The 21,643-nt window shown below is 36.5% G+C and overlaps 1 protein-coding gene across 6 annotated transcripts in view; it reads left to right on the top strand.

Moving 5' to 3' along the window:
• Positions 1-21,643, top strand: part of PAN3 (poly(A) specific ribonuclease subunit PAN3) — a 133,628-nt gene that overhangs the window by 4,256 nt on the left and 107,729 nt on the right. For all 6 annotated transcript variants that reach the window (XM_074330062.2, XM_019736449.3, XM_019736451.3 and 3 more), the window contains exons 2-3: positions 20,338-20,459; positions 21,394-21,460. In XM_074330062.2, the coding sequence (XP_074186163.1) occupies positions 20,338-20,459; positions 21,394-21,460 (189 nt within the window). The remainder of the gene's footprint in view (positions 1-20,337; positions 20,460-21,393; positions 21,461-21,643) is intronic.

The raw sequence follows: 21,643 nt of genomic DNA, 5'->3' as shown, positions 1-21,643 counted from the left end.
AAACAAGATGAACCCAAAGAGGCCCACACCAAGACATATTGTGATTAAAATGGCAAAAGTTAAGGATAAAGAGGTAATCTTGAAGGCAGCAAGAGGAAAACAAATCACGTACAAGCGGGACCCTGCCCCGCCCCCCATCAATAAAGCTAATAAGGCTGATTTCTCAGCAGATACATTACAGGCCAGAAGGGAGTGGCAGGAAATATTTAAAGTGCTGAAAGAAAGAAACCTATAGCCTAGAATACGAGGTCGGGCAATTCAACTCTGGAACTCATCCTAGAAAAAGTGCTACACACCTCATTGCTGAATATCGCTACGGTCATCTTCGAAGTACTCCCCTTGGGAAGCTATGCACCAATGCCAGAGCCTAGTCCACCCTTCAAAGTAATTTTGGAACTCTTTTTCTGGAATGGCCAGTGGCCATCAGAGCTGTCATTGTATTTCCCTTGATGTCCTGAATGTCATCAAAATATCTTCCTTTCAATATTCCCTTGATCTTCAGGTAAAGAAAGAAGTCATTGGGGGCCAGATCAGGTGAGTAGAGAGGGTGTTCCAATACAGTTATTTGTTTACTGGCTAAAAACTCCCTCACAGACAGTGTCATGTGAGCTGGTGCATTGTCATGATGCAAGAGCCATGAATTGTTGGTGAAAAGTTCAGGTCGTCTAACTTTTCCACACAGCCTTTTTTGCACTTCCAAATAGTAAACTTGGTTAACTGTTTGTGTAGTTGGTACAATCATAATGAATAATCCCTCTGATATCAAAAAAGGTTAGCAACATCGGTGTGACAAGTTCGTGAAATTAATTGTCACACCTCGTACTCTGCCCGGTAAGGTTACCATTCAGAATTCAAGGAGAATTTCCCAGACAAGTAAAAGTTAAGGGAGTTTATCACCACTAAACTGGCTTAACAAGAAATGTTAAAGGGTCGTCTTTAAGCAGAAAAGTCCATAACCAGAAATAAGAAAATACATGACAGGAAATAAATCTCACAGGTAAAGGCAAATACTGAATTAACGCAATGAATTGGCCATTTAAACAACTAGTATTAAGGTTAAACTACAATAAATAGGGGGTACACAAAACAAAAAGGTCTAAAATATGACATTAAAGACAAAGTGTGGAGGAGTAAGTAAAAACATGGTGCTTTGAAATGTGTTTGAATTTAAATGTCTATCAGCTTAAAATAGATTGCTATAGATATAGATGGATATATATGAACCTCATGGTAATACAAAACAAAACCTACAAAAAATACACAACACACACATCCACACACACAAAGAGAAAGGAACCCAAACAAAACGCTAAAGAAAACAAGCAAATCAAAGGAACAGAACTACAAAAACAACCAACAAACAATGAACAAAATGGCAACATTCACATATCAATAATTAAATGTAAATGGACTAAATGCTCCAATCAGAAGACAGGGTGACTGAAGGGAGAAAGGAAAACAAACCCATCTACATGCCTCCTACAAGAGTCTTGTTTCAGGTCAAAAGATGGAAAGTGAAGGGATGGAAAAAGAAATTCCATGCAAATAGAAATGAAAAAATAAGCTGGGGTAGCAGTACTCACATAAGATACACCCTGACTTCAAACTATATTACAAAGCTAAAATAATCAAAACAGCATGGTACTGATACAAAAACAGATCAATGGAACCTGACAGCCCAGAAATAAACCCTTGCTTATATGGTCAATTAATCTATAACCCAGGAAGCAAGAATATAAAATGGAGAAATCATGGTCTCTTCAGTAAGTGGTGTGGGGACGACTGGACAGATGAATACAAAAAAAATGAAAGTGGCCCACCATATAAAAAAATGAACTGAAATGGATTAAAGACTTAAATGTAAGACCTCAAACTATAAAACTCTTAGAAGAAAATGTAGGTAGTAAACTCCATGACATCGGTCTTAGTAGCATCTTTATGGATAAGTTTCTTCGAGCAAGAGAAACAAAAGCAAAACTAAACAAATGGGACCACATCAAACTAAAAAGTTTATGCACAGTGGAAAAAACCATCAATAAAACTAAATGGAGAGAAGATATTCACAAATGATATATCCAGTACGGGGTTAATATCCAATATACAGAGGATGCCAAAAAATGTATCCACATTTTAAGAAAGGAAGCAACTGTTAAAATTATAATACAATGAGTGACTCTGGCATTCATTTGATTAACGCCATCTTTTGAGCGACCATCATACTACACATTGCTACTGTAATTCAATTAAACTTCAAAAAGTAATGCATAGATAACATCTCTTAAAATGTGTACATTTTTTGGCACCCCTGGTATATATAGAGCTCATACAACTCAACATCAAATAAATCAATCCTACTTAAAGTATGGGCAGAAGACATGAATAGACATTTCTTCAGAGAAGATGTACAGATGGTGAACAGACGTATGAAAAGATGCTCAACATCACTAATTGTCAGGGAAATGCAAATAAAAGCCACAGTGAGATACCACCTAATACCTGTCGGAATGGGTATTGTCAGGAAGACAATATACAAGCGTTGGCAAGGATGTGGGGAAAAGGGAACCCTTGTACACTATTGGTGGGAATGTAAAATGGTGTAGCCACTATGGACAACATTATGGAGTTCCATTAAAAATTTAAGATAGAACTACCTTATGACCCAACAATTTTACTTCTGGGTATTTATCTGAAATCTAAGACACTAATTTGAAAAAAAAAAAAAAGGCATCCCTATGTTCATTGCAGTGTTATTTACGATAGCCAAGACACAGAGGCTACCTGGGTGCCTATCATTAGATGAATGGATAAAGAAGTGGTACATAACATGCAATGGAGTATTACTCAGCATAAGAAAGAATGAAATGTCATTTGTGACAACATGGATGGACCTAGAGGGTATTGTGTTAAGTGAAATAAGTCAGAGAAACGAAAATACCTATGATTTCACTTGTATGTGGAATCTAAAAAGAAAACAAATGAACAAACAAAACAAAAACAGACTCCTACAAACAGAAACAAGCTGATTGTTGCCAGAGAGAAGTGGGGTGGGTGGGGATGGGGGTGGGGGGATAGTTGGAAAGGGGGAAGGGGACTGAGAGGTACAAACATCCAGAGAAGAAAAACTAAGATTTGCCTTTCAAAAACCAAAAAACAAAAACGTGTATGAGGCAGTTAAAATAGCACATTCTAAGAAGTATTGCTATTAGAAGAAGTTTAAATTTGTTACTTGCTGACCTGATTATGTAGGCTCACTGAGACAATTTTATTTTGCTTTTATTTTTTTTCTCCACTTTTCTTTAAATGTAAGATTGTACGGTATTTCTTTAGCTGTGAGGTCATAAACTGATCAGGTAAGCTGCTGCTGTCCGCAGAAATATTTTGTATGGGAGTGTGCGTGTGTGTTTAAAAGTTTTTATTTTATCGTGGGGTAAGTGTACAAATTGTAAGTTCTTGTCATTTTCACACGATGAACTCATAGCTTATAACCAGCAGTCAGATCAAGGACTAGGACATAATCAGTACCCCCAGAAACCTTGTGCCTGCCCCCCTCCCAGGCACCATCCTTCCCCAAAGGTAACTGCTAATTTCTGACACTGCATTATAATCCTGTAGATTCATTTTTCACTTTTTTTGGTAGTTTCTTTGCACTTTCTGGGAATGGAATCATATTGTATGTACTCTTTTTGGGGGCTTCTTTCAGCATATTTGTGAGATTCATCTATGTTATATAGGAATAGTCTCTAGTTTCATTCCTGTATAGTGTTACACTGTAGGAATATACCACGTTTTATTTTCTCAGTTTACTGTTGGTGGGCAATGGAATGTTTCCAGTTTTTATCTGTAAAGGAGAGCGCTGTTTTGAACATTCTTGAAGATGTATTTTGGTGAACAAGTCTCTGAGTTTCTGTTGGATCCCCTAGGAGTGGAATTGCTAGGTCCTCTTAGGGTGTACTAACTACGCATATGTTCATTTTCAGTACAGGCTGTCACACAGTTTTCTGAAGTTGTCGTGCCACGACTAGCAGTGTATGCGAGTTCTACCATAGCTGCTCCACGTTCTCCCCGGCAATCGGTATTAGCTGTCTTATAATTTTAACCATTTTGGAAGCTAAAATTCATGGTATAATTTTGTGTTTGTAGTTTGCATGTGTGTGGATGGTAGTTGAATTAGTTGACAACATTAAAAAATGAGAAGATTGAATACGGAAAAAGATTTCTGGCTTCCTTTGAAGGGTTACTCTTACTTGTATTGGAATTAGGCCTGTTGATGGGGCAAGGCTCCATTTCGCCTTACTACCTGATGGGGTGACTTACATGCCTGGCTCCTCTATGCATTTGTTTTGTTTTTATTACATTTTTGGGGGGTGACAATTGTTAGTAAAGTTACGTAGGTTTCAAGTGTACAATTCTGTATTACATCATCTATGTATCACATTGTGTGTTCACCACCCAGAGTCAGTTCTCCTTCTATCACCATATAGTTGATCCCTTTTACCCTCATCTACCACCGGGATTTGGGTTTTTGACCTTTGCTTTATTTAGTACTTCACATTTGTAGAATTGTTTTGTTAGTGTTTCAGATCCTGTTGAAACTTTAGATTTAAATGCCAGACAAAATTGTATCCTTATTCCACAAGTATTGGAAAACTGAAGCACAAAGATTTTTTTCTTCATGGTACAGTTAGTTGCAGTGATGTTTCAGTCTTGTAAGGAAACTGTACTCTCATTTGTTGCTTACTTTTTATGTATCAGAGTGTTGTGTTTTCTTATCCAGCTCTATGTTGACCAGGCAATGTGACAGTAACATGTTCTGGCTTTGAACATTGTTATTTGGGAAATAACAGGTTATTTTTAAAGGTATTTACTTTAAAATTTTGATTTTTCATATTTCTTTTGGACTTGGGATCTTGTAAGGCTTAAATGTGGATTTATTTGGGTTCCATTGAATTATTGATTCTTGACATTTTAATGATATAATTCTAATATTTTCAAGTAACTAGACTTTTAATCTTCAAGGTGCTCAATTTTTAGCACCTGAACTATTTATTATACTAGTATTTGTATTTTACATGCATTATTTTATTTGAAACCCAGTAGATTTGTTTATTTTATCAAAATGAACTTATTTTTCAATTCTAGTTGAGTGAGTAGTGAAGTCTTTGGTGTAAGACATGTCTAAGGTGGATCCAGGCTCTCTTCCTTATTAACTTTGTGATCTTGGGCAAATTTTTAATCTTAAGCCTCAGTTTTTCTCATTTGAAAAATGAAAGTAATAATACACCTACTTCGGAGAGTGATAGGAATGCACGTGACGCTCAGTGCATCGCTTGGCACAGTGAAGTTTCAGCCTTAGTTGCTGCTGTTATTGAGTATTATTAATAATAAATCTGTAATTAACCTGTACATTTCATTCCCCTCAATCTTTGAGATTATACAGTCGGCTGACGTGTGCTGTGCCATCAGGCCTGTGATGGTTGTGTCTGTACTGAGCATGTACAGGCTTTTTTGGCCATGATTCCCTGAACAATAGAGTATTGACAACTATTTCCATAGCACTGATACTGTAGTAGGTATTGTAAGTCCTCTAGAGGTGACTCAATAGGGAGGCTGCGTGTCGGTCAGATGTAAATCCTACATTGTTTTATTTGAGACTTGAGCACCTGTGGATTTTGGTTTCTGTGGGCTCCTGGAAGCAATCCCCAGCGACCCTGAGGGACGACAATACCTTGAAGACCAGTAAAATAGCTGCAGATTATTGAACGGACTGTGGTTGTCTCAGGGAAGAGAGAGCAGTGGATAACTTGAAGTTCGTATACTAACTGGGGAATGGGTAATGTGTGTGGCAAAACTGTTTTTGTTTAAGCCAGGACTGCACTTGTCTTCCTACAAACTTGTATTTGCTGACAGGAAAGTGAATACTGGGAATTTGCCATTAGGATAGCTGGTATAAGTTTAAACATTTTTATTGGGCAATACACAAGAACTTTATAATAGCATTCATTTCACTCAGTTAATACTGTGCGTGCAAGGTGGCAAGCTTTGATCTGGGTGATGGGAGTACAACATTGACCAAAACACAATTCTGCCCTGATGGAGTTTGCTTTCTAGTAGGGAATAGAAATCCATGTGTAAGTTAATATTAGGTCTTGATAAGTTTTATGAGGAAAGCCCAGAGGTTTATGAAGAATACTCAGAGGGGGATGTCCTAATACAAGTCTAGGTAAGATTCAGTTAATGAGTAAAACACTTCTTTACAGGGAAATAAATGCATTTGAAATGACCCTGTAAGGAGATAAATGATTGCCAAAACAAAACATCTTCCTATTTTTGCCCTTTTATAAAATTTTTCTCGTTTTAAATTAACTCTCAATTTTGAGATAATTGTAGAGTCACACACAGGTGTAAGGAATTATATCGCGAGACCTTGTTGTCCCATCCATCACCCAGTTTCTCCAGTGGTAACACTTTTGTAACTGTAGCACCATACCACAGCCAGCATTGATCCATAGACTGCACCCGTCTTATTCAGATTTTTCTAGTTGTGTTTGCCCTCGTGTGTGTGCATTTGGTTTTCTGAAATTTTATCGTGTATGTTTGGGTACTGCCAACACAGTGAAGACAGAATAGTTGTGTCACCCTCAAGTTGCCCTTTTGTAACTTGCCTTACCTCCCAAACCCTGGCAACGAGTAATTTGCTCTCCATTTCTATAATTTTGTGATTTCAAGAATGTTCTATAAATGGAATTACATAGCGTGTAACTTTTTGGGATTAGCTTTTTAAATTGATGTATAATTGACACACAGTATGCTGTTAGTTTCAGGTATACATCATAGTGATTTGATATTTATATACATTATATAATGATCACCACAATAAGTTTTGTTACCATCTGTCACTATACAAAGTTACTACAATATTATTGACTATATTCCCTATGCTGTACATTACATCCCCATGACTTGTATATTTTATAACTGGTAGTTTGTATCTCTTAATCTCCTGTACCTATTTGCCTGCCCCCCAACCCCTCCCCTCTCTGTGGTAATCACCAGTTTGTTTCCTGTATCTATGAGCCTGTTTCTGTTCTGTTTTTGTTCATTTGTTTTGTTTTTCAGGTTCCACATATAAGTGAAATCATGTGGTATTTGTCTTCCTCTGACTACACATAGCATAATAACTTCTATATTTATCTAGGTTGTTGCAAATGGCAAGATTTCATTCTTATGGCAGAGTAATATTCTGTTGTATGTCTATCTCACATCTTTATCCATTCATCTCTTGATGGACACTTAGGTTGCTTCCATATCTTGGCTATTGTGAATAATGCTGCAGTGAACATACAGATGCATGTATCTCTTTGAATTAGTGTTTTTGTTTTCTTCGGATAAATACCCAGAAGTGTAATTGCTTGGTTGTGTGGTAGTTCTACTTTTAATTTTTTGAAGAACCTCCATGCTCCTTTTCATAGTGGCTGCACCATTTTACATTCCCACCAACTGCGCACGAGGGTTCCCTTTTCTCCACATCCTCACCAACACTTGATATCTCTTGTCGTTTTGGTAATAGTCAGTCTGACAGGTATGAGGTGATACCACATGGTAGTTTTGACTTGCATTTCCCTGATGATGAGTGATGTTGAGCACCTTTTCATGTGCCTGTTGCCCATCTGTGTGTCTTTGGAAAAATGTCCATTCAAGTCCTCTGCCTATTTTTAATTGCATTTTTTTTTGATACTAAGTTGTGTAAATTTTTTTTATATATATATATATTTTGAATATTGGCCCTTATGGGATGTATGATTTGCAAATATGTTCTATTCAGTAGGTTGCCTTTTCATTTTGTTGGTTTCCTTTGCTGTGCAAAAGTTTTTAGTTTGATGTAATCCCATTTGTTTAGTTTTGCTTTTGTTGCCCTTGCGTGAGGAGATGGATCCAAAAAATATTGCTAACACTGATGTCAGAAAGCTTAGTTCCTGTGTTTACTCCTAGGAGTTTTATGATTTCAAGTCATACATTCAAGTCTTTAATCCATTTTGAGTTGATTTTTGTGCATGGTGTAAGAGAGTATTCCAGTTTTATTCTTTTGCAAGAATCTGTCCAATTTTCCTAACACTATTTATCGAATAGACTGTCTTTTCCCCACTGTATATCCTTGGCAACTTTGTCACAGACTAATTGACCATGTCTGTGTAGGTTTATTTGTGGGCACTCTATTCTATTCCATTGATCTATATGTCTTGTTTTCGTACCAGTACCATACTGTTTTGATTATGGTAGTCTTGTAGTATAATTTGAAATCAAGGAGCATGACACCTCCATGTTTGTTCCTTGTTCTTATGATTGCTTTGGCTCTTTGGGGTCTTATTGTGATTCCATGAACATTTTATGATTGTTTAGTTTTGTGGAAGATGACATTGGTGTTTTGATGGAGATCACATTGAACCTAGATTGCTTTGGGTAGTATGGACATTTTAACACTATTGATTCTTCCAGTCCATGAGCATGGTATATCTTTCCATTTATTTGTGTTGTCTTCAGTTTCTTTCATCAGTATTTTTATTACCTTGGTTAAATTTATTCTAGATATTTATTTTATGCTTTTTGGTACAATTGTAAATGGGATTGTTTTCTTAATTTCTCTGATAACTTGTTGTTAGTGTATAGAATGTAACCACTTTCTGTACACTAATTTTGTATCCTGTGACTTTGTTGAATTTAGTTATTCTAATAGTTTTTTTGGTGGAGTGTTTAGGGTTTCCCATTTATAGTATCATGTCCTCAGTAAATAAGGAGTTTTAAGTCTTTCCAGTTTGGATGCCTGTTACTTCTTTTTCTTGTCTGATTGCTGTCGTGATTATTTCCAGTACTGTGTTAAATACAAGTGGTGAGAATGAGCATCCTCGTCTTGTTTGTGACCTAGAAGAAAAGCTTACAGCTTTTTCACCACTGAGTATGAGATTAGCTGTGGGTTTGTCATATATGGCCTTTATTATGTTGAGGTATGTTCCCTCCATACCCACTTTATTGCGGGTTTTTCTCAAATGCTTTTAGTTTATCTGTTGAGCTGATCATGATTTTTATCCTTCATTTTGTTTATGTGATGTATCATGTTGATTTCATTTGAACAGGTTTAGCTTTTTCCCCCCACTCAGCATAAATCCCTCAAGATTCCGCCAGGGTTTTGGTATGTATAAAGAGTTCTTTTGTTTTTATTGCTGAATTTCTCTCTTTTTAAAATATTTAAAGAATTTTTAAAAATTTCTCTCCTTTGGAACATTTATATTCATCTGTATTTTGGAGCAACATTTTTTTGCTTGTTTTTATATAGGCAGATCTGCTTTTGTGTACAAAGCTGTGGATATTTACAGAACCTAGAAGTGATATTTTAAAAATTTGTGATAGTATTTTAAAGAACATTTATTGACAGATTTGGATATTTCTTTTTTATTCATTTTAGGGTTGATTTTTATTTAATTTAGTTTTTAAATTAGAAGTCATAAACTTCTAATTTGAACAGCAGTGTATAAAGTCAGAGTAACCCAGTACTTCCACATTTTATTGCCTGGGGGGGTTAATCATTAATGATTTTGGTGTGCGTAATTTCCTCCTAAAGGCTGAGTTTCCAAATGGAGTCTTGTTGGGGGTTAGGGCTTCAATATATGACTTTTTGGGGGAAACAAATGAGTGCATAGTGTGTACGTGCACGCACACCTGCTTGAGTTTGGTAGTAGTATATTTTACATTTGTTTTTCACATTTGTTTTCCATAAACATTATATCTCGTTTATAAGTCAAAACTGTTTTGAGTCAAAAACTATAAGATAAAATATTTTATCTACTGTTGTCATATGGTTGTTAAATCAATACATACAGTATTTGTGTCTCCTTTCAATTTTATGGGAATTACCATTGGAGATTTTGATTTTAGCGCTCTCTTACAAAATAACTTTGTGATCTTAGGCTAGTCACTTAGTCCACGTCGTAATACGTTTCTTTATCTGTAAAATAGGAGAATGGGGTGTGGAGTACATGATGTCCAAAATCACTTCAACTCTAAAATATTTCTGTGTTTTCTAAATGCTTGTGTTCTAGAAAACAAATTACATCATGTTTAATCTTTAGAATTTCTCCTCTTTCCCTTTCAACAGCTTTTAAAAGCACTGACTGCTCAGCAGCTTAACTTCAGTAGAGGGAAGGCCATGTTGAACTCACTATTTTCCTGTGTTAATTGGCATGTAGGTAACAGGCCTTCTCCATAAAAAAGCTCTCCCTTTTTTGATATCTCTTGGTGTCTCTCTTGCTTTATCTTTAAAAAGTAAGGATAGTGTTCCTATTTTTCTAAAGCTAGTTTTTAATTATATTTTTAATATTAAAAGTTGTAGGTTTAGGAAAATAGGACCGATGTCTTTTTTCTGTTATTGAAAATGTACATGAACAGGTTAAAAATTTTAAATAGCACAGAAGGGCACACAGTGAAAAGTAGTCTTCCTCCTTCCTTAGTTCCCTGACCCCATTCTTTCCAGTTTATTATTTCCTCTACAATCATTCATATGTTTATATTTCCCTGTTTCTTGTACATACTTACACATATATGCATATGTACATACACAAGGAATCCGGATGCACTTTGAATTTTCTCACTAAATTGTATATCTTGTAGTTTGTTCTACATCCAGATGTAGAAATCTACCCTACTGTTTTTAATGGCTGCGTAATATTCCATTGTATGATTGTATAATTTTAAATGGATATTGTAGGTGTTTGTAGTCTTTTATAAATGAAGGCACTAACTTGTTCTATTTTAATGTGTTATGTGTATTTGTACATCAACTTACATAAAATATGATACATATGTTAAGGAGCATACAGAATCTTCAGCAATCTGATTCAAATTTGGTATATTAAAGAAAACTGTAGCCAAACACCATATGATCTCACTTATGTATGGACTCTAAAAAAAATCCTGAACTCATAGATACAGAATAGATTGATGGTTGCCAGAGGTGGGGTGGGGAGTGGGTGGAATGGGTGGAAGTGGTCAAAAGGTACAAACTTCCAGTTATAAGATAAATACACCCTAGAGATATAATGTACCGCAAGGTGACTATAGTTAACAATACTATATTGTATGTTTGAAAGTTGGTGAGAGAGTAGATCTTAAAAGTTGTCATCATAAGGAAAAAGTTGTATAACCGTGTGTGTGATGGGTGTTCACTAAACTCATTGTGGTAATCACTTTGCAGTACATCCATAGATCACATCACTATGTTGTACACTTAAAACTAATGTCATTTGTCAGTTATATCTCAGTAAAAAAACTAGGTGTTTTATACCCCGTTAGCTGAAAATAAGCTCTTTGAAGTAGTCATCCATATCACATCTGCTCCAGGAAGATTTTTTCCCCAGCTATCTAGCGATAGTTAGTATAAAGCACATCTTTTGCAACTTAGTAAGCTAATATTTATACATAATCGCTGGGGAATGTCATTTGTATATTTAATAAAAGACTAGTGTTATTATTTCATAAGCTTTCATTGTTTATCTACATTCTTGATGTAGATACCTTAGGCTACTTTCATAAATAGTAAGTAGAACAATACAGAATTGGAAAAGCTGGAAAGGACTTTATGTATTATTTGGTTTAACTTCCGTTTCTTGCTCATTGTTCCTAAACTTAGTCTGTCTCTTAATATTGCTGTTCCTGAATCTGACTGTATACTTGATTGAAAGGATGCGATCGGGGTGAAGAAAGACAAAATGGAACCGGTCTTTTAAATCCCCTGAGTGACCTTTATGGTTCATAGACTTTCTAGCAACCTGTCAGCTGTCGCTAAGGAAGAGCCTTCTTGACAAAGGTAGGACAGGGGATCTTCTCTCTACTCCCAAGGCGTGGGAAAATGACCAAGGTAGTGTTTAAAGAAAACACATTAGCAAGGTCCTCTCATGTACATTATAAAAAGATTTAATGTATCCAAATAATGTGTTAGAAAATGTTAGAGTATGACACGCTTTCAGTTTAGCGTATAATTTGGGCTAAAAGTAGAGATTCGTTCCTTCTCTTAATTAAGAAACTTTTATTGAGCACTTACTCTGTGTCAGGTACTGTTTTAGATTCTTGGGATACATTAGTGAACCAAATAAATAAAAGCTTTTTTCCTTTGTAGACCTGACATTTTAATTGGTTTAGGTGGACAATATTTATAAACGTAACCCCAATTTTAAAGTATGGTAAAAGATGACAAGCGCTATCAAAAACAGCTCTACCCCTTTTCATTTCTCAATAAACCATAGGTTTGGGTACTCTGCAACAGATATTTTGCACATGGAGTAAGGTGGTTTTGGAAACAAATTTTCTCTCTCCATTATGAAATTCCGAGTTGCTTTACTGAGAAAACAATTAAGAACAGGGGAAGACTTTTCAAAACATTTATTGGCAGCTTTTGATTATGTAGAAAAAGCAGTTATCTTGGCACAGATGCCCAAACTAAAACCGTCTTTTATTGGAAGACAGTTTTCAGTAAGTAATCAGATGGACAGTACCAAATATTAAATCGCTTCACCCGTGAGCCCCCTTTATGTGGTTGTTTTGTAGCCACGTCGTCTTGGAAGGCCTGTAGTAGCAGAGCTCTCCTCAGAAGCAGGCCTTTCCCAGTTTTGCTGCATTGTAGTTCTTTCTGAGTGAGGGGATTGAGTAACAATGCATAGCTTAAAAAAAGAATTCAGGTGGAATCAGAGTCCTGTGTATACTCTAGTGTGCAACACTAGAATCTCAGTCGGGTGCTAGTTAAGCTGCGTGGTCTGTCTGAAATTGCTGTTGCAGGATTGGTTTTGGTCTTGCTGTGGGCATTGCGTGGCTGTCGTGGTGCCAAGGTACGCTGGCTTCCGTGAGGGCCAGGTTGCCAGGTAGCCCTTGCGGTTTTTAACACAATGTCAGCTGCCTCTCTGGAGGTCTGGTATTTTATATAGGTGACATGTTTTAGTAAACGACATCGTATGTGTGCCCTCTGGGCACTGACAGAGAGCTTCATTATCAAACATTTATTTACGCTTCTGTGCCAGATACCGTCCAGGTGTGGGGCAATACAAGCATTCCTGGTTCTGGCCGTTTATGAAAGCATCAAGTTGAGTGGGTACAAACATGAGATAATGCCCGTAAAACGCCTAGTAATTTTGAAATGTGTAAGTGTTGGCATAGAATGATATGCTAGAGATATAAAATGTGTAACAAATTCTGTTCAGGGATATTTAGGAAGCTTTTTCGAAGAGGTGATGTTTGAACTATTTTTTGAAAGATGTATGAAACATACTTGGTAGAAAAGAAGGGCATCCTCAGATGCGAACAAGGATGAGGAGGTGTCCAGAGAAAGCATCGTACTGACGATGTTCTCTGGTCGGCTGATGTGCTGGAGGACAGACTACATGTTGCGGGAGCGGTACCGGCTGCTGCCGTGGGGGGTGCGCGCACGCCACGCCGTGCTGAGTGAAGTGGTAAGAGCTGTCTTAGGAAGATAAGTACAGTAGTTTCTTTTGGCTTCTAAGGATGGAGGTAGGGAAACCACGGGGAATAGGTAGTCTGAAAACAGTTTAAGGGAGAAACGCTAAGGGCTTGATTTAGGCGGGTGGAAATGAACTGTAGGGGGGCACGTTTGAGAGAGATTTGGCGAGGCAGCTACTTGAGGGGATGGATGAGAGAGAAAGGAGCGATGGGTAAATGAGCTTTTACCTTGAAAGTACTTGTCGCACATCTAGTTGGAAACACTTAATAATAGGCAGTTGTAACTGTGAGTCTGGAGTTTGGGAATGACAGGGAGGCGTGTAATGTAGTGGTTTCGGGATCCTGTGAAGTAAGACTTCTGGCTTCAAATCTCATCTCAGCTAAGTACTAGAACCTCACTGCTGCTCGCTCTTCATGGAAGTACCTCAGTTAGTTGGGGTTTAATAGTCAGTACGCTGTTTACTCCTATTGACAGTGAATATAAAAAGTGTTTCTAGAAATCTTCCTTTCAGCTGTGTTGAAGATGCTCCATATATACAAGTCCTTGTAATAATTTCTCTGGAGAGAGTAATACTAAGAAGTGCTTTTGCTCTAAATAATTACATTATTAGGAGAGTGTATTTTAACTTACGGTTTTTCTTTTTTATCTTGGCTGTTTAGAAATTTCTGAGCTTAATGTTCAACTGAGATAAGTTTCCTTAGCCTATGCTTTTGGTTTAATCTCCATTTTATCTTTTATTTTTATTAATAAAAGATAAAATGGAGATCATTAAACATTGCGCCCCCCCCCCCCCCCGTTTGTGAGCTTTTGAGGGAAGTTCAGTCCTAAAACAGACCAGTATGCTTTGGATTTGAGTCTTTTCTTCCAGATGACTCCTGTGGGTTTTGTAACAGATGTGGAAAATGTTCCAAGCTACCTTTTCTTATATTAAAATGTAAAAGAAAAAAAAAAGCTACGTGAAAAATTTCCCTTAATGCATTCCACACGAAGGACTATTAGTGTTTCATCAGAAAGAGCAAGCTAACTTTTATAAATAGATTTGTAAATGGATACCAGTGATAACCACAGAATACCACCATAGGCACCAGATACCATCCAAGCATGCTAATGTTTACTGCGTTATTCTCACAGCAACACTGGAAAGTAGTTGTTACCAGTTTTATTTTAAGGGGAGGAAACTGAGCCTGAGCTTACAAATGCAGCGGAAGGGCGGTAGGTGGCTGCTGGCCGAGGCAGATCTCAGGCCGGGTGGTGTTTGCTCCTAGCAAATCCCTCCGAGGAAAGGAGAGTCCTGCTGAGTGTGTGGAGGACCGTCCTGTGTCTTGGGCCCGTGTCCCGTGCACTGTCGTGCAGCATCTCTGAGTCTCAGTTCCTCACCAGGAAAATAGAGGCAGTCATAGTGCAGGGGGTGTTTTATAAAGTTTGGATGTGAAAGCCTGTTGTATCTTTTATCAATTTTTAAAAGTATCTACTTTCAAAATGTTTAATCATAAATAAGTGTTTATATAAATGTGATCATAGATTAGGGGATACGAGTCCCAAATCTCAGTTTACAGATAATCTGGATGGTTAAAAGTACAGGAACATGCAAAAATGTAAAGGTTTAAATAGCTGAAGATAGCAATAAAAAATGAGTTAAAGGAAAATTTTTTTGTAGTTGAATGGTATAGATAGTGTTTTAAGAGTTAGAGGTGTTAACAGCTCGGACTAATTGAGGACTGCATTCTAGAGACAGGAGAAGAGGACGTTAGCAGCCATGATTACTTGTGAGAGGACGCGAGGGCCTCTGCATAGGTTACTTCACTTGAGTCCTTGCCACACCCTGATTGAGAAATGAAATTTAGAGGGTTGTTTGCTCAAGATCATACAGCTAGTAAGTGGCAAAAGGAGGGTTAGAACTCGATGTCTAACTCCAAATATTTTTCTTTTTTGTCATATTTGGGTCTTGAAGAATGTAGAGCTAGGGGTGTGTGTGTGTGGCAATTAATGGTACCCCGTATTGTGAAATGTAGACTTTCAAAATAGGTAATGAGTGTATCATTTTGACTGGAGGAGAGAGTTCAATAATGTTATGATTATCATAAAGATCTTTGTATAGTAGGTGTACACTTTTATTATTTTAAACTATAATCCTTGATATTTTGGAAGCATCTGTGTAAGATATTCAGTTTTTTCTCCAGTGATTTTAAAAAATAACTTTATTGAAGTACAACTTACACACTATAAAACTCACCCATTGTAAGTATACAGTTCAATTACTTGTAGTAAATTTGTAGAGCTGTGCAATCGAGGTTTTTAAAAGAATTTGAAAGATACTATGTCCTTGTTTTTCATAACTTTCATTGAAGTTTGCGGGGTAGATGGTATGATTGTCATTTTATAAGTGATGCTGTAATCTCCATTTATAAGCATTTCTGCTCAAGACTTTGTGGCTAGTAAGTGGCAGAACCGAGACTCGAACCCAGCACTTTAAGGAAATATTAGAATGATACCTAGGTTGAGAACAGATTATTGAGGGCTTTTTAATGTCAGACTAAGAAGTTTGGATTTCATCCCCTGGGATAAGCATTGCCAGTGTTTTGTCTGATGACCTTGTCGGCAGAGGAAAACCATTTGCAGCTGGGCAGTTTGTAAAGTGTGTTCTATGGAACCCGAGCCCCTCAAGCTGCTCTGTGTAAAAAGGGTTCCTTCCCCAGTCAAGTACATTTGGGAAGTGCTCCATTTCCTTTTGAATTGTCACAGTTCACATTATACATGCAGGCTCTGAGAAGTGCAGTAAAGAAATACGTTTACATTTTTATCCCCCCAGCATTTCCCAAATTTACTTGACTAAAGAATTCCCTTTGGGTAATATTGATCTATTGTGATGTTTTGGGAGTTTAAACTCATTTCATCAAGAAAGGAAAAGACTAACAAGTGCAGGTGAACATTTAATTAGTTAAGCTGTAGGGTGGGCTTTTCCCCCCCAGTAGGTTATTATGGGGCACTTTTATAGGTTAACAGTTGTAGGGTAACCGCTGACAGATGTAGAACTTGTGATCTTTTGGTGCTGGAAGACCCTTTGGTTTAAAGTTTGAGTGTCTCACGACCATTTAAAAACTGAAGGCTTGAAATTTCGTGTTTTGACTTCTAATTCCCTCTGTTAAAAATTGAAAGACAGTTTAGTGCAATAGAGAAATTGCTGTTATATCCCAGTTCTTTCTTTATGACTTTGGTAAGTGATCTACTCTGTCTGAATCACAGTTTGCTTCACTGTAAAATAAAAGGAATATCAACCCTGCCACAGTTTTCGTTGAGACTAAGATTAATAGCTATACAGTGATTGCTCAGTTAGTCCATAGAAATATAATAATTATAATAATAGAGATGGTAATAGACCTTTCATGGAAATACTAAACCTTACTTAAAGTTATTATGATACTGATGATAATAATGCTAATTGTATTATTATACAATTATTATTCCACAGAGATGGTAAAAAGTTTACTTCAAGTGGCTTGCAAAAACAAGGGGTAGAAGGAGCGAAAATTTCTTGATTATCTAGTCTTGGTAATTAAGGTCTCACATAAGTTAATGCAATTTCAACTTAAAAGTACTCTACATGCCTTTTCCCTTTGAACATACTATATAATGTGAGTAGGACATGTGTCTGTTCTTAGTAACCATAAAAAATTAATGTCTTTATGATCTATATAGAACGGAATAATAGTATAGGTTAGTAATTTTCCTAACTACTCTTGAAGTTTCAATTCCCATTCCCCTCCTTCCAAAACTGTAACTTTCCAAAACAAGAAAATTCAAGTGTAAGTATATGTGTGGAATGTTTTTTCTTCCACACATATACTTACACTTGAATTTTCTTGTTTTTGAGATATTATTGACATAAAAAACATAAGTTTGAGGTATGTAACATGATTTGATAAATATATACATTGCAAAATGATTGTCACAGTGAGGGTAGTTAACACCTCCATGCCCTTTACACATAATTGCCATTTTTTTGTTATACAGTATTGTTAATTATTGTCACCATGCTGTACATTAGATCCCTGGAACTTATTCATCTTATAGCTGGAAGTTTGTACCCTTTGACCAACTTCTCCCGATTTCTCCCACTCCCAGCTCCTGGCAACATTGTTCTACTCTCTATTTTTTTGAGTTTGGCTTTTTTGGATTCCATGTATAAGTGAGATCATACCATATGAACTTTTTCTGTCTGATTTATTTTACTTAGCATAATTCCCCCAGGGGCTGTGGTTTTTAGTTTGATGTAGTCCCACTTGTTTATTTTTGCTTTTGTTTCTTGTGCTTTTGTTGTCATATCCAAAAAAAATTGTTGCCAAGACCTATGTGAAGGAGCTTTCCTCTTATGTTTTCTTCTAGTTTCTTCACAGTTTTGGGTGTTCGTGTAATGTTTAGTTTTGTAAAAAAAATTAACCCTTAATTATTGGCCATATTGAGCCTTCTTGCCTCTCCCGTTTGTTGTTAAGCCCAGTCAGAAGATCCTCTGTTAGGGAGCATAAGGTTTCTTCTTTCAAAGTTGTGTGTCCTGAAGGAATAGAAACCAATTTTAATACAGTGAAAATCACTACCAGAAATTTGGTAATATAGGACAAATTCTGTTTCCTAATGATAAAATGTTATTAAAAGACAGGAAGTTTATAAGATTGTTTTATTGTCCTCTGACAGCAACTTAACATTTATTTTGAAATATTTTGTAATGCTTAGATGCTTATTTCAGTGAATCTTGCTTAAAATCTAGTAAGATACTGACTATACATATTTGAATCCTGGCATGTTCAATAATAGTTTTCTTCAGACTTTGTGTAAGCTAATACAATAAAAGAGGAAATTGGATATAAATTTTTAAAAAGCATTTGAAATAAAAATGCTACATTAAAAAATAATTTGACTCTGGAATTATACTCATTTTTGAAAACCATTCTATTTTATTAGGAAAAGAGAAAGAGTAGAGGCCATAAAGGGTTTGGTGGAATAGAGGAGCTTCTCCCCTCAGGGACTTCTCTGTCGTCGTCATTAGCAGCAGCCTGAAATTGACTACATTATAGAAAAAGTCGTAAGAGAAAAGACTAGTCTCTCCCATTCAATCAACCAGATACCACAAGATTAACATTTTGGTATATTTATGCAGTCTTACATTCTATGTGTGTATATATGTAAGCACACACAGTTACCGTCCTATAAATGAACATGTGCTCCCTTTTCACTTCACATAGTAAATAGTTATGATACCATTATTTAATCTTTATTATCCTCCTCTACAACCGTTTATTATGGAAAACTTTAAACTTTGATAAAAGTGGAGCGGAGAGCATAATAATCCCCTATCATAGTTATGACATAGTTATTTAATCTTTATTATCCTCCTTCTCTGCAACCGTTTATTATGGAAAACTTTAAACTTTGATAGAAGTGGAGAGGAGAGCATAATCCCTATCACTCAGCTTGGATCAACAACGATCAACATTTAGCAGGCCTATTTTGTCCCTCCTCCTAGTTTTTGTTTTGATTTGCTAGATATTAAATAAATCCCAGCCATTAATTACGATGATTTTTAATTGTTTTGTAGTAGTTAGAATTTAGTTATTCTTAACGTTGTTGTTGCATTTCACATCATTTCTAATTTTTTGTTATTAAAATAATACTTTTAATATTTGTATATAAATGAACATAATGATGACCATCTTTGCATATAAATGTTCAAATGTTTCTGATTATTTTCTTCAGCCACATCTGAAATTGTAATCACTAATTTAAAAGATATGAACTATTAAAGATAATTTTTTAGTAATTATAAAAGTAATATACTTTGTGGACATTCTGAGAAATAAGTTTTAAAATTAGAGAATAAAAATACCCTCAGATTGCTTCCCAAGGAATTCCTGTCTTAGTCTGTGTTGCTCTAACAAAATACCTCAGGCTGGGTGGCTTCCAGACAACAGAAATTCGATTGTCACAGTCTGGAGGCTGGGAAGTCCAAGGCCATGGCACTGACAGGTTTGGTGTCTGGTTGATGAGGACCGACTTTCTGCTTCATACATGGACACTTTCTTGCCGTGTCCTCACGTGGTGGAAGGGGCTTGGGATCTCTGTAGGTCTCTTAAAAGAGCACTAATCTCATGCATGTGGGCTCCACTCTCATGACCTAAGCACCTCCTAAAGGCCCCACCTCCTAATTCCGTCATCTTTGGGGGTTAGGATTTCAGTACATGAACTTTGGAGGGGGTATACAAAAATTCATATCATAGCGTCCTGCTTCCAGCTAGCAGCGTGTCTTTAGTTTACTTCTTAGTTGGGGGTGGGAGTGGTTTCAGTGGTTCTCAGAGGCTCTGCTCAGACAAGGGCAGTCCTGCTTGCAGTTTGGCTGATTTATAAAGTGTAAGGCTTTGTACTTAACTAACAGCTTAAAAACAACAGCATTCCAAGTACTTACGAAGAAGAACATCTAAAACATACTGTCCATGCCTTTATTTCTGAACTCTAGGCCCTTGCTACGTCTGCAGTTGTTTGTCCTGAACTAGGAGTTAATGTGAGACTGCTGCTCTGGTCCATACGATAGGTTGGAGAAACAGCCCTGGCTCTTCGTTGACTGATAACAAAATAAATTACCATCTCTGGGGGAAAAAACTCCAATCAACTTGAACATTGTTTAATAGATTTTTAGAGCTGAGCCAATTTTATTTGGTCCTGCCTTTTGTTGTGAACAGGAAAATAAAGTGTGACGCAGATTGAGAGTTTAAAAGTTATTTAGGAACACAGAAACTACATCGATGTTTCGTGCTTTTAAATAATTAAATACATGAATTTCCCTTCTCTTTCAGTTCCTGGAATAGATGGAGGTGCTTTAACTGATACGAGTCTCACAGATTCCTATTTCAGCAGCAGCTTTATTGGAGTCAATGGGTTTGGAAGTCCTGTAGAAACGAAGTATCCCTTGATGCAGGTATGGTTAGTATGACTTTATGTGGCGCTGACAGTGGAGTTGATTCGGGGCTGGAGGACATCGAGTCTTCCTGTGTCCCTGAGTTTGTTGATTGGGCGGTGGGATTTTAGATGACGAGGTAGGTGGGACAGAGGAAAGCCATCTCCATGTCGGATTGGAGTCAGGGGGCCTTCCAGTGCTGGGGCTGCGGTGGGATGACAGTGGAGTATGTGAGGATCGATAGAAGGGGACTAGTTGTACTCCTCACTGTGTTTTGTGGGTTTGGAATGAAGGCCTTTCGGGATAGACCATAGAGGCTGTGGAGTGTGTTAAAAAAAATGGGACACGTTTAGAGAACAGGAAATAGCCTAATTTTATAGAATCTGTAAAGTGCATGAAGGAGAATGTGCATTGGCAGAAGATACTACAGAGCATTTATTGACTTTATATAGTCACTTACATCTTCTTGGATACATATTGGAATTTATATTTTATGGGCAAGGAAACGTAGTCATTTTGTGTCTTGCCCAGGGTAATAAGTTATAAGAAGTGCAGTTCAAAATAAGTCTGTAACTTTGGTTTTAAATACCTGGCTAGTGAGTAAAATTTTTATTTGTTGTGTTATACAGAGAATTTGTAAATTTGGAATAGATAAATCCAAGCAGCAATGATTAGAGTGTCAGTAATGTGAAAGATGCATAGGAGAAGCAAAGAGGATCAGTCTTTTTTTTTAAATTAAAATTTATTGGGGTGACAATTGTTAGTAAAATTACATAGGTTTCAGGTGTACAATTCTGTATTACATCATCTATGTATCATATTGTGTGTTCACCACCCAGACTCAGTTCTCCTTCTATCACCATATAGTTGATCCAAGAGGGTCAATCTTAATTGGTTGAATATTTTTAATTCTATATTCCTTACTGATATTATGCATATATGTTTTATTTTTCAGAGAATGACTAATAGTAGCAGCTCCCCAAGCCTTCTAAATGACAGTGCCAAGCCATATGCAGGCCATGGTAAGACTTGGTCTCCTTTTCTTTATGTATATTTCTGACTCTATAAACAATATGTCCATTGTAGAAATTTTGAAAATTATGAGTAGGTATAAGGAAGAAAATAAAAATGATTTATTATTACGCAGAGATAACTATTAAGATTTGGTTCCATTTGGATTCCATAAAAATAATTAAGTATATACA

This window comes from Rhinolophus sinicus, chromosome 16, assembly GCF_057876585.1.
Source record: "Rhinolophus sinicus isolate RSI-liver-muscle chromosome 16, RSI-T2T, whole genome shotgun sequence".
NCBI classification, from domain to species: domain Eukaryota; kingdom Metazoa; phylum Chordata; class Mammalia; order Chiroptera; family Rhinolophidae; genus Rhinolophus; species Rhinolophus sinicus.
The sequence above is the reverse complement of the archived record's forward strand: the minus strand, read 5'-3'. Positions and strand labels throughout refer to the sequence as shown.